Genomic DNA, 13,661 nt, shown 5'->3' on the forward strand with positions numbered 1-13,661 from the left:
TGGGGGTTTGGGAGGCTTGGGGGTGGTTCTGGGGGCTCCTGATACGGGGGGGCTCAGTGGAGGGGGGTCTGGGTGCGCACGTGGAGGGGGGTCGCTGTACAGGGAGCTGCTCCCTGTCAGCCCAAACCCCGCGCATCCAGACCACCGGCACCCAACCTCCCCACATAAATACACACACACACACACACACACCTGGAAACCTCTCCCTCGAGCCGCACGCCTATCCTGCACCCAGACACCACTACCACCACCCCTGCAGTGCAGAGCTTCCTGCAGCCAGGGGACGTTTCTGGGGCTTGATCTGACGCAGCCCCGGCTGCTCCATTCAGGGAAGGGGGGGGTAGGAGAACTCTGTCTCCATCCTCCTCCCCCTCACCTGAAACTAATGTCCCTGTGTGGCCTGGGCATCCCTATACTCCCCTTTTTCCAGTGATTGCCCTCCCTCCCCCAGCTGCTGAACAGAGCAGAGCTGCCAGGGAGGGGTGAGTAATTACTGGTACAGAGTCTCTTTGCTTTCCCACAGAAACCATTTTCTGCAAGGAAGAAAAGGGATCTGCGGGGGAGGAGTGGGGCAGCATTTTTCTGCTGCACTGCAATTGCGCAGAATTTCCCTAGGAGTAAGAAACAGTGCACCACATTGGTATAATTTAAAACAGTTTGGCAGCACAGTATATAAAAGCCCTGTAAATATTATGGCCCAATACATGTAACTTCAGCAATGAATATCACCATTATTTCTTCTTCTGAGCATTACAACAGAGGGAGATGCATTACAGCAAAGGGAGACAGCCTTTATCCTGCTGGAAAAATGGTAGGAATCAAAATATTAAAGGAGTATTTTTTTAAGACTGATATGAAAAATACTGTTTTTCTTCAAGGCCTCTCATTTTACATTTTCCTGGACAGTCAGAGCAGCACCAGGTGGCCATGTTGAAAAGAGAAGCCTTAAACAAAAACTGTAGGTTCTGATGTTGAAGCAGCTACAGCAGGCTGAACTGAAAGGAGCCCTGTTAGCATTTGACCTCAGACAGAAATTCAATAATGGAAGAAACAACACAATAACCTAGTAATACTTGTTCCTAAACATCAGGCAATGGAAGCAGCTAATCTTGCATTTGATATATTGAAATTTAAACAGGCATAAATGCAATCTTCGTAAGTGTCTAAAGATATACACCTCTACCTCGACATAACGCTGTCCTCGGGAGCCAAAAAATCTTACCGCGTTATATCGAACTTGCTTTGATCCCCCGGAATGCGCAGCCCCGCCCCCCCAGAGCACTGCTTTACCGTGTTATATCCAAATTCGTGTTATATCGGGTCGCGTTATATTGGGGTAGGTGTGTAATTTCAACAGGAGTGTGTAAAATTAAAATGGATCTATATTACTATGCTCTTCTACAGTATGTTTTCCATCGGGGGGATCAAACAGTTCATCAGACTCCATACTCCACTGCAGGTTATCCAGGCATTATTCCCATTTTATAGAGGGCAAGCCAAGGCACACTGCAGTGAAAGGACTTGCACATGGTTACACAGCAAGACAGTGGCAAAACGATGACTAAAATTCCAGAGTGCCAGTTTCCAATGCCCAGAGCTCTAACTCTCAAAGACATAAGTGAACATTAGTGTGCCAGCAGGAAGTCCCAAGAGAGTTCATTCATATTTTTTATTTGGCAGACTAGTGCAATACAAAATGCGGCTAGCAGTAAGACTTGTTTTTCTAACAAAAAGTACTGCACTATTTTCTTGGAAGTAAGGGTGGAAGGACAAACGGGCAAGGAATGACGACTGCTGACAAAGTTGCTCCAGGGCAGCTGGAAAAGGTCAGGCTGGTAGTGGTAGGTGGGCCGTGGCAGGCAGGGCCTGAGCAGCAGGAGGTGTTTAAGTGAGCAGACAGTTGGGGGCTCTAGAGCACCAGTAGCTACATAAACAATGGTTAGAGGCACTCTTGCTCTCATGTAGCCAGAGATAGCAAATGTAGTAGAAAGAGAGCCTGAGACAAGAGGCCTGAACTAAAGTAGTGGGCAAGTTTTGCTGATATAAAGCAAAGTTAACAAAAGTCAGGCTGTGAGCAAAAGGCAGGCCCTGCTATAAAACCTGCCTACTTGCAAGTTCACAGAATCTGGCAAGAACAGGGCTGGTATTGCAAAAAAACATACATTCCTAAGTAGTACTAGGCACAGTAAACTCATGCAAACACATTTCAAAAGGGTGGTACCAGAACACCCATTACCAAGTCTGGTGTGTACACACACACACACATGCACCCCACAGATAATGAGCACACAATGACCCCGCCTAAAGATAAGGTCAGGATGACAGTGTGACGGATAGAGATGTTTTGATCAAACCAACATGTGCAAGGTAATGGCTGGTAACAAACCATGTGAGGGGGCAGTAACTACCTACATAAGAGGGGCAATACATAAGTTGTATGTATCGGTGTATAAAATGGAGTCTCAGAGAGTGTGTCTTTGGCCAGCCGAGGGGGCAGTGGAAAGTCCCGCCACTGACTGAGCTGAGTCCATTGTCACGGGCAGACAGGTCTTAGTATCCCCATAGAATCTGCCAGGTGCTATCACTGTGCTTCGGCGACAATAAACCTGACCGAGTGCCTCTGCTACGAATGGGTCTGTAGTTATTGGGCAGTTTGATCAGAGCCTGCTGTAGGGGCTACACGGCCAGAGCCAGTGCAGCACGCGGAGAGAACACACACACAGCCAACATCTGACTACAGCAGCATGATCGGGAACTAGAGATCTATGAACAATACCGCATGTTCCACTGAAAACGCCAATTATTAACTATAGGAATCACTACGGCTTTAAATCAGCCTTTCATTAAGAGATTCTCAAGATGAGCCCTGCCTGTCACAGGTTGGCTGGCCCTTTAGGGTAGTTGTGCTCAGCCACACTTGGGACAGATTAGCTAGCCCCCCTATCAGGACCAGGTAGGTTATTTCCGAGTAGTTCTGATCCCTTTTAAAGAGACTAGAACCACACAGAATCAGCAGGTTTCTGTGGAAGGCCCTGAGCAAAGGCCTGCAGGAGATTGTGAGGGGACTCTAGGGAAGAAGCCTAGAAGTCAGGGCTCTCTCTCAGAGCCAAAGGAAATAAAATGTAGCCCAGAGGGGCTCAGACTGTGTCAGAGGACTCCGGGGAAGTGGTCTGGGAGTCAGGGCTCTATGACAGAGCCACAGAGAGACTGAAAGGTAACCCAGAAGGGACTGGGAACTGAACCTGAAGAGCAGGCTGAAGAGGATCCTAAGTGGGGCAAAAGTACTTTTGGTTTGGTCTGGACTTTTGTTGAGCCATGTGAACCCTGGGAGAGACGGAAAACCCTGAGGAGGAGGAAATTGAGGCAGGGAGTGTCTGCAGTGCCACACTTAGCCATAGCAGGCACACCTTGTGACACTGGCCATACAAAATGTACAGTTTTTTTTCTCTTAATTAATTGGCCTCTCAGAGTTGGTAAGACAACTCCCACCTGTTTATGCTCTCTGTATGTGTGTATATATATCTCCTCAATATATGTTCCATTCTATATGCATCCGAAGAAGTGGGCTGTAGTCCACGAAAGCTTATGCTCTAATAAATTTGTTAGTCTCTAAGGTGCCACAAGTCCTCCTGTTCTTCTTTTTGCGGATACAGACTAACACGGCTGCTACTCTGAAACCTTTCAAAATGTACAGTGGTTCACAGATTTCAGTGGGAGTCAGGCACCTAACACGCTTAGGCACTTTTGTAAATCACACTAGGTGCCTATCTGCATCTTCAGGCACCTAAATACTTTTGAACAGAAACAGTCAAGTCACTAAGTACAATTAATACTTCCTTACATGCAAAATGTTTGTTAAAACATATTTCTTATGCCTTCAACATATTTTTATTTAACTACTAATCAAGTTTTATTTAACTACTAATAAACTATTTATTTTACATTTGTAATTGAATTCCAATTTCCATCCAAATGCAGTTTGACAAAAATCCTAAATAAGAAATCATCATCCAGTAAACAAGGAATGCATCATTCACTGTTTTCTAACATAATAATGTAAAAATTAAGAATTTGAATAAATGTATGTTAATGTATATAATTGCTTCAATAAATGCATATAGCTACAGTCCATCACTGTGACTAACCAAAAAAGTACCAAATTTAATGCAACAACTATATTTGGTTGCAAATCAGTATGTTTTAATGGTTACCAACCAATGAGAATTACCCTCTCTCTAGGCAACAATACAAAAATCAATTATTTAAATTGAGTTTTCCTGCTTAAAATCACTCTGAGATCCACTCCACTGCACGCACAAAAAAATCCTAGATATTAAAAGTACATTAAGGTTGCAAAGGAAAGCACTCACAAGTAGTAAGGAAATGCCTTCACATTTTTGAACTGCAGAATATTTTACAAACTCAAAAATTGAAATCATGTCTAGCAACTGTATAGGTGGGGCTAAGAGGACAAGGTGGCAAAACATTTCGATCTCCTCAAGTTGCATTTTATGGACTAGCCTAGTACTAGGAGTTTCCTGTGGATAAAATGACATGTTTTCTGCTTCCATGCATTACACTTAAAAAAGACTTAACTGAAATACCCTAAATACGCATCCATGCAAAGAAGGCCTGCTCTTTGTCCAACCATGGCCCCTACCTTATTCCCATCTTTTGGGATAAAGCCACACCCTCACTTTTAACCTCAAAGCCACATTCACATTCCCAAAGAAGAGATACACAAGTGACTCAGGCAGGGTGAGTTCTGGGAACAAGTCAGTTTCAGAAATTTAGCTGACTGCTTCCAGGTCTAAAATGACACTCTCTCTAGGTCTTGTTAGACAGAAGAGTAACAGTGGATACTTACATGCCAGCCTGGAAATCCTTCTCATTCACGACAGCACAATTGCTTAATGACAGTTCATCTGTAGGACATCTTGCCGCTTGCATAGACTATTGGAGGTGACACAAACAGGGCAGAAAAAAATCAGTAATGAGCCACAAGAAAATACAAGCATCTTTTTTTAATAAATTATGCATTTCTTAAACTGTATTAAATGAAATGCAGATTGGTTCCTTGAGATCTCATTAGCACTGATGTGACGTTTGGATGCATAGTTTGCCATCAGTGGCAAAAAGCACCTTTCTACAGTCACAGTTTCTAAGGCACTTACACAGCTTCTCTCTAAAGTATGTCTGCAGTTGATTATAGCCTCGTAAGTCCCAGCATATGAGAGCGACAAGGCAAGTGAGGTAATATCTTTATTTGGAACAACTTCTGTTGGTGAAACAGACATGCTTTTGAATTTCACAGAGCTCTTCTTCAGAAATCCGAAGAAAGCACATCTCTTTCACCAACAGAAGTTGGTCCAAATAAAGATAGATATTACCACACTATCCTTGTTTCTTTCTTTAAAGCAGACATTGCCACATTCCACACCCTGAAACCTCTAGATCTGACAACGCAGTACACTCTACAGAAGACTGCCCTAAGCTCATCTGGCAAAGAATATATCTGCTTGGCACTATTAAACCATATTTCATCATATTTACTTCTGAGGGCAATTCAAGGTGTTGGCAGAAAAATGTAAAACTCTAAACTGTTTGGGATTCTAATACCTGAATACCCACCCCTCTCCTACTGTGCCACCAAAGGTTTAATTGTGCAGTGGAAAAAGATTATGGTTCAATGAATAGTTCTGATGTTTTCAACCAAGCCAGAGACCAAAATGGGTGATTTTTATTAACTGAAAGTTATTGGGAAACTTCTCTTTATACTTTCATAGACTTTAAGGCCAGGTGGGACCATTAGATTATACAGTCTGATCTTCTGCATACACAGGACATTAAATTTCACCCAGATATCGTTATATTGACGCAAAGGATTTTAGTCCCCTGAGGACTGAAATAATAGAATCATAGAATATTAATGTTGGAAGAGACCTCAGGAGGTCATATAGTCCAATCCCCTGCTCAAACCATGACCAACACCAACTAAATCATCCCAGCCAAGGCTTTGTCAAGACAGGCCTTAAAAACCTCTAAGGATGGAGATTCCACCACCTCCCTAGGTAACCCATTCCATTCCTTCACCATCCTCATAGTCATATAGTGTTTCCTAATATCCAACCTAGACCTCCCCCACTGCAACTTGAGACCATTGCTTCTTGTTCTGTCATCTGCCACCACTGAGAACAGCCAAGCTCCATCGTCTTTGGAACCCCCCTTCAGGTAGTTGAAGGTTGCTATCAAATCCCCCCTCACTCTCTTCTGCAGACTAAATAACCCCAGTTCCCTCAGCCTCTCCTCGTAAGTCAAGTGCCCCAGCCCCCTAATCATTTTCATTGCCCTCCGCTGGACTCTCTCCAAATTTGTCCACATCTCTTCTGTAGTGGGGGAACCAAAAATGGACGCAATACTCCAGATGTGGCCTCACCAGTGCCGAATAGAGGCGAATAATCACTTCCCTCGATCTGCTGGCAATGCTCCTTGGCCTTCTTGGCAACAAGGGCACACTGCTGACTCATATCCAGCTTCTTGTCCACTGTAATCCCCTTGTCCTTTTTTGCAGAACTGCTGCTTAGCTAGTCAGTCCCCAGCCTGTAGCAGTGCATGGGATTCTTCCGTCCTTAGTGCAGGACTCCACACTTGTTCTTGTTGAACCTCATCAGGTTTCTTTTGGCCCAATCCTCCAATTAGTCTAGGTCACTCTGGACCCTATCCCTACCCTTCAGCGTATCTACCTCTCCAGCAGCTTAGTGTCACCTGCAAACTTGCTGAGGGTGCAATCAATCCCATCATCCAGATCATTAATAAAGATGTTGAACAAAACCGGCCCCAGGACTGACTGCTGGGGCACTCCGTTTGATACCAGCTGCCAACTAGACATCGAGCCATTGATCACTAACCATTGAGCCCAACAATCTAGCCAGCTTTCTATCCACCTTACAGTCCATTCATCCAATCCATATTTTTTTAACTTGCTGGCAAGAATACTGTGGGAGACCATATCAAAAGCTTTGCTAAAGTCAAGATATATCACATCCACCACTTTCCCCATATCCACAGAGCCAGTTATCTCATCATAGAAGGCAATCAGGTTGGTCAGGCATGACTTGCCCTTGGTGAATCCATGTTGACTGTTCCTGATTGCCTTCCTCTCCTCTAGGGTGTTTCGAAATGGATTCCTTGAGGACCTGCTCCAGGATTTTGCCGGGGACTGAAGTGAGGCTGACTAGTCTGTAGTTCCCCGGGTTCTCTTTCTTCCCTTTCTTAAATACGGGCACTATATTTGCCTTTTTCCAATCGTCCAGGACCTCCCACGATCGCCATGAATTTTCAAAGATAATGGCCAATGGCTCGGCAATCACATCAGCCAACTCCCTCAGCACCCTTGGATGCATTGCATCCAGCCCCATGGACTTGTGCATGTCCAGATTTTCTAAATAGGCCTTCACCTGTTCTTTCACCACTGACGGCTGCTCACCTCCTCCCCATACTATGTTGCCCAGTGCAGCAGTCTGGGAGCTGAACTTGTCTGCGAAGATCGAGGCAAAAAAAGCATTGAGTACTTCAGCGTTTTCCACATCATCTGTCACTAGGTTGCCTCCCCCATACAGTAAGGGTCCCACACTTTTCCTGACCTTCTCCTTGTTGTTAACATACCTGTAGAAACCCTTCTTGTTACTCTTAACATCCCCTGCTAGCTTGCAACTCCAAATGTGATTTGGCCTTCCTGATTTTGCTCCTGCATGTCTGAGCAATATTTTTATACTCCTCCCTGTTCATTTGTCCAATCTTCCACTTTTTGTAAGCTTCTTTTTTGTGTTTAAGATCAGCAAGGATTTCACTGTTAAGCCAAGCTGGTCGCCTGCCATATTTGCTATTCTTTCTGCACTTCGCGATGGTTTGTTCCTGCGCCCTCAATAAGGCTTCTTTAAAATACAGCCAGCTCTCCTAGACTCCTTGCCCCCTCATATTAGCTTCTAAAATGCTTTAGTCTAACTAAAAAGTGTGTGCCACAGGCAGAGAATAGGAGATAGCAATATGCCATCAATGCCCATGGACCCTGCAAGTGGCTGGGAACTGATCAGGTGAGACACGCCCACATGATTCCAGCAGGCAACCCATGTGCCATGCTGCAGAGATAGGCAAAAACGAAAGTGTTACTTACTTGTAACAGCGGTTCTTTGAGATGTCATGCAGACATGTATTCTACTTAGGCATATGCATGCCCAGAATGCCAGAGCCAGAGACTTTTGCCTAGCAGTATCTGTAGGGGGGTGGCCTCATGACTGTGACCCCTCCTCTGGCTATATGAGGAGTCGCCATCCCGATCCCCCTCAGTTCCTTCCCACTGAAAGCCCATGAGAGGAGCCTCCAATGCAAAAGGGACGGAGGGTGGGTAATGGAATACATGTCTGCATCACATCTTGAAGAACCAGTTACAGTAAGTAACCGTTTCTTCTTCTTCGGGTAGATGCAGACGTGTATTCCACTTAGATGATTCACAAACAGTATCCCAATCCAGAGGCGGGGCTCAGAGTCTACTGAAATGGGAATCGCAGGACCACCCTTCCGAGGCCTGAATCTGTGCTAGAAGATGTGGTAACAGCAGCATGGTCCATAAACATATGTACAGACAACCACATGGTCGCCCTGCAAATGTCCAGTATGGAAATGTCACTGAGGAATGCTATCAATGTCGCTTGCGCTCTCGTGGGGTGAGCCGGTATCCACTGAGGAGGCGTAACCGAAGCTATCGCATATGCAGCCTTGATGCAGGATATTATCCATCTAGAGATGGTCTGTGCAGGGGGACCACTTGCCCCTTCATGCAGTCCAGATATGACATGAACAGGGGAGGCAAAACATGAAACGTTTTAGTCCTGTCTAGATAAAAGGCTAGACATCCAGAGTATAAAGGCGTCGTTCTTCCATGGAAAAGCGCGGCTTAGGAAAAAAACACAGATGAAACGGAGAGACTACCTTACATAAAAACTTTGGGTGTGGTCAGTGTTATCCTGTCCTTGGAGAACTGAGTGTAAGGCGACTCAGCCATGAGAGCCTGCAACTCACACACCCTTCTTGCCAAAGCGGTTGCTATCAAGAACACAGTTTTCTGAGACAGAAGGGGACGCGGACAGGACACAAGGGGCTCAAACAGAGGGACCATCAGAGCCACCAGAAACGTGTGTAGGTCCCACAAGGAAACCAGTTCTCGGACCAGAGGATGTAAGCAGAGAAGCCCCTTCAGAAATCTCGCCACCATGGCATTGGAAAAAACTGACTTCCCTTGAATCAATGGATGGAATTCTGATATCGCTGCAAAATACATTCTCAGGAAACTGAGCGCAAGGTCCGATTTCTGAAGATGTAGCAGGTACTTGAAGAGGTCCTGGATGGCTGCCCCCGTCGGTTGGGTCCCATGGCCCAGGACCACACCGAGAATCTCTTCCACTTCACTACGTAGGCCATCTTAGTGGAGGACTTCCTACTTTTGAGTAGGACTTGTTGGACAGCCACCAAGCACTGCTCCTCCTCTTGGTTCAGCCATGTAGCAACCATGCCATAAGGTGCAGGGCACTGATCGCAGGATGAATGGTGAGGCCATGGTTCTGAGTGAGCAGGTCGGGATGGAGAGGAAGCAATATAGGATGCTGAGCCATCAGAGCAAGGAGGTTTGAGAACCAGAAGTGAGGAAGAGCTTGGCCCAATATGCCTTGAGCTTGAGGATGACCTGCAGAATGATGAGAATGGAGGAGGAAAGGCATACAGGGGGGCCGGCTGCCAGCTAAAGTGGAAGGCATCAGAGATGGAGCCTGGGCTGAGGCCCCTTCGAGAGCAGAATAGTCAATACTTCCCGTTTTCCCCTCATTGCAAACAGGTGGATTGCAGGGATGCACCACATTGCAAAGATGACCCAGAGAACTCTCCCCTTCAGGGACCATTCGTGGCTCAGGGAGAAAACCCTGCTGAGCGAGTCCGCAAAACGATTTTGCACCCTCAGCAAATGGACTGCTACTGGAGTGATGTCTTCTTCAATGCAAAATTTCCAAAATTGATTGCCTCCGGGCAGAGTAACCGGGAATGCATTCCCGTTGCTTGTTCACACGGTACATTACAGTGGTACGGTTGATGAGTACCACTGCGTGTCTGATGCGGTATTGGAAGGCACGACATGCATTGTGGATGGCCTGAAGTTCTAACACGTTGATATGGAGTGAGGCTCCCAGTTCTGCCCACAGGCCGTGCACCTTTAATAAGGCCAGATTCACCCCTCAACCCAGAAGGGAAACATCAGCAACCAGTGTCTTGGTTCGAGACGCCTGAGCGAAAGGGGCCCCTTGGTGCACATTGCATGGGGACTCCTACCAGCATAGGGAATCTAGGACTGGTGGAGGGAGGTGAACCAGCCTGTCCAGAGGATGCAGAGCAGGGCGGTAAACCATCCTGAGCCACATCTGAAGGGGGTGAAGGCGCAACCTGGCGAACTGGATCACCTGCATGCACACAGACATGCGGCCCAGCAGGCTCAGACACACACTGACTGTCGTGGATGGCTGAAGCAGAGCTGCTGCATTGACTGGAAGTGGTTGGTTGGCAGGAACGCTCTTGACTTTGTGGAGTCTAAAAGGGCTCCAACAAACTTGATTTTTTGAGTGGGAGCCAAGGCTGACTTTGAGGTGTTTAAAAGGAGTCCCAGACTGTTGAGCAAATGCAACGTAGTGTCAAAATGGGTGAAACCCCCCCCCTCTCTGGATCTACCTTCAGCAACCAGTTGTCAAGACATGGGAAGATGTGGATACCCTTCCTCCTGAGGTATGCCAATACCACCACCATGAATTTGGTGAAGATCTGGGGGGCAGAAGAGAGGCTGACCGGGAGAACCCATATACTAACAATGGTGTTCTCCTACCACTACAAAATGTAACAAAATTTTGTGGCTTGGCAGAATGGCCACATGAAAGTAAGTGTTCTGAAAGTCCAGAGCAACAAACCAATTGTTCTGAGACCATGTAGAGTGACCATGCGGAATCGCATATACTTGATGAAATTGTTGAGGCCACAAAGGTCAAGAATGGATCTCACCCTGCCCTTGGATTTCAGTATCAGGAAGTACCCGGAGTAAAAACCATGGCCCCGGTGTTCTGGCAAAACCTCCTCCACCACTTCCAACTTCGACAGACAGCTGACTTGCTCAATGAGCATTGTCTCGTAAGAGGGGTCCCTGAAGAAGGATGGGGAAGAGGCGTGGAGAGGAACTGGATTGTGTACCCTGATCTGCCAGTGTCTAGGACCCAGCTGTCTGAGGTAATAGAGTCCCAAGCATTGTAAAAGCGAGACAACCTGTCTGCAAAGGGACAGGTGGATGAAGGGGGCAGAGGAATGACTGGATCAGTGTTCTGGACAAAGGAGTCAAAAAGGGCACTTGGATGGTGCCAAGGGAGGACATGAAAACTGTCCAAAGCCCAAGCCCAACTGCTTCCTCTTGTGGGCTCTATCCCTCTTTCTAGGGTAGTTCCATTGTTTTGGGGGGGATGGTTGCGCAAAGGAGCGCTGCAGGCGATACTCTTGCTGCATCCCACAGTGGAGTCTTTGCACGGACAGCGTGTATACTCCCAAGGACCTCAAGGTAGCCCTGGAATCCCTGAAGGAATGCAAGGTCTCATCCATCTTGTCTGAGAACAAGACTTGGCCATCAAAGGGTGAGTCTTCAATGGCTTGTTGGACGTCTACAGAGATCCCAGAGTTTTGCAACTAGGGAGCTCTCCTCATGATTACCACAGAGGCCATGACCCTGGCCACAGTGTCTGCAGCCTCAAGGGTCGACTGTAGGGGCGTTCTGGTCACCAAGTAGCCTTCCGCAACAAATGCCCAGAACTCCTCATACAAGGCCTTGGGCAACTGCTCCTCGAATTTAGCCATGGCTGACCAACTGAGGAAATCATACTTAGACAGCAAAGCTTGTTGATTAGCAATCCTCATCTGTAGAGACAATGGGGTATAAATGTTCTTACCAGAAGATCCAACTGCTTGAAGTCTTTGTCCTTGGGGGTAGACTTTAACTTCCCCTACCAGATATCATCATTACTACCAGGGAGCTCGGGGCCAGGAGGGAATAGAACTCCTCAAATCCATACATATGAACAAAGTCATGCTTTTCCATGCATTTTGCCACTGGCGGTACCAAGGTCGGTGTACTCCACAGGGCTCTCACCAGCTCGAGGACCTCATCATTGACCAGGAGGGGCTACTCTCCTGAGGACAGAGGGATGCAAAATGACCATTATTTTATGCGTGTTCTCTTGAATGAACTCTATCTGGATGCCCAGAGATGTGGCTAAGTGGCATAAAAGGTCCTGGTACGCCTTAAAGTCTTCCAGGAGAGAAGTGGAGGATGAACCAGACAGCACGGCATTGTCTGGCGACAAGGACGAAGGTCTGGGCTGAGCCACAACTGGGTCTCGCTCCCGGGAAGACACACCCAGGAGGGGAGACTCTGGAGGTTCCACAGGGAGGAAGAGCACTGTTGCCTGGGCCTGAGACGAAGAGTGGGATCTCTGTGAACAAGGAGCATCCAACTGAGAACCAGGCCACCAATATGGGTAGGTCATTCACAACCAGTAAGGGCTGGGCCAGGGACCTCCGTCCTGGCCACAGAGCACATGCCAACCCTGGAGACCATACTGGTCCATTAGCAGTCCCTTGAGTTCATCAGGTGATGCAGTGGAGGCAGATGACGACTCCAACTCAGAATCAGAGCCCCAGGATATCAGCAACATGGGCAGAGTGACACCTGAGGAAGCCAATAAGCGGTCCAATTCATCTGTCACCCAGAACAAGGCAGAAATCAGTGCCCACGATGAAGGCAGTACCGTCAGTACTGAGCATGCCAGCGCCACAGGCACTGTTGGTCCCAGTGGAAACAGCAGTACCAGAACATCCAAATAAGGTGGTGAGAGCCACCATGAGAGCACTTGCAGAGTCAAATGCAGTGGTGCTGAAGAGGGCCCGGTGCCAAGCTTCCCCACACCAATTCCGGTACCAGCTACATCCCCACCACTGCAAGGGGAGCATCTGGGTGCGGTGCCAACAGACATGGAGGTGCAGTGGCTCGCTCCATCGGAGGGCCCATAGGTGGCGCAGCCCTGAGAAAGTGCTGGATCAATGGGGAGGTCAGGACCGAAAGGCAGAAGAAGTCTGCAGCTGCCTGATACGCCGACAACATGAAGTCAGTCAGTACTGGCATTTCCCTTGTCGGTACCAGGCTCAAGAGACACCCGGAAGCCAGAACTGAGTCAATGGTATAGTGTTTCTGCCCTTCCCACTCGGTAGAGGGCAGGGTCAGAGGCACCCACACCATACCGCGTGCCCAAACCATGCCAGTCTGTGCTTTTCTTAGGGGAGGTAAAGAAGTTGCCCCACAACCTGGAGAAAACCTGATTAGTCTTATGAGAGGGTTCCAAAGAGGATGGATCTAGACTATTCTCAGTGGTACCAAATGACAGAACAAGGAGTAATGGTCTCAAGTTGCAGTGGGGGAGGTCTAGGTTGGATATTAGGAAAAACTTTTTCACTAGGAGGGTGGTCAAGCACTGGAATGGGTTACCTAGGGAGGTGGTGGAATCTCCTTCCTTAGAGGTTTTTTAAGTCATGTT

At 47.3% G+C, this 13,661-nt stretch overlaps 2 protein-coding genes across 5 annotated transcripts in view; one reads left to right on the forward strand and one right to left on the reverse strand.

The window, feature by feature from the left end:
- The window catches only part of LOC135977338 (rho GTPase-activating protein gacV-like), a 954,030-nt gene that overhangs the window by 602,962 nt on the left and 337,407 nt on the right, over positions 1-13,661 (forward strand). The window lies entirely within an intron of this gene.
- NSF (N-ethylmaleimide sensitive factor, vesicle fusing ATPase) overlaps positions 1-13,661 on the reverse strand; it is a 167,391-nt gene that overhangs the window by 130,889 nt on the left and 22,841 nt on the right. For all 3 annotated transcript variants that reach the window (XM_005311728.5, XM_065577730.1, XM_065577729.1), the window contains exon 2: positions 4,868-4,953. In XM_005311728.5, the coding sequence (XP_005311785.1) occupies positions 4,868-4,953 (86 nt within the window). The remainder of the gene's footprint in view (positions 1-4,867; positions 4,954-13,661) is intronic.

Source organism: Chrysemys picta, chromosome 24 (assembly GCF_011386835.1).
Source record: "Chrysemys picta bellii isolate R12L10 chromosome 24, ASM1138683v2, whole genome shotgun sequence".
In the NCBI taxonomy this organism is placed as follows: Eukaryota; Metazoa; Chordata; order Testudines; family Emydidae; genus Chrysemys; species Chrysemys picta.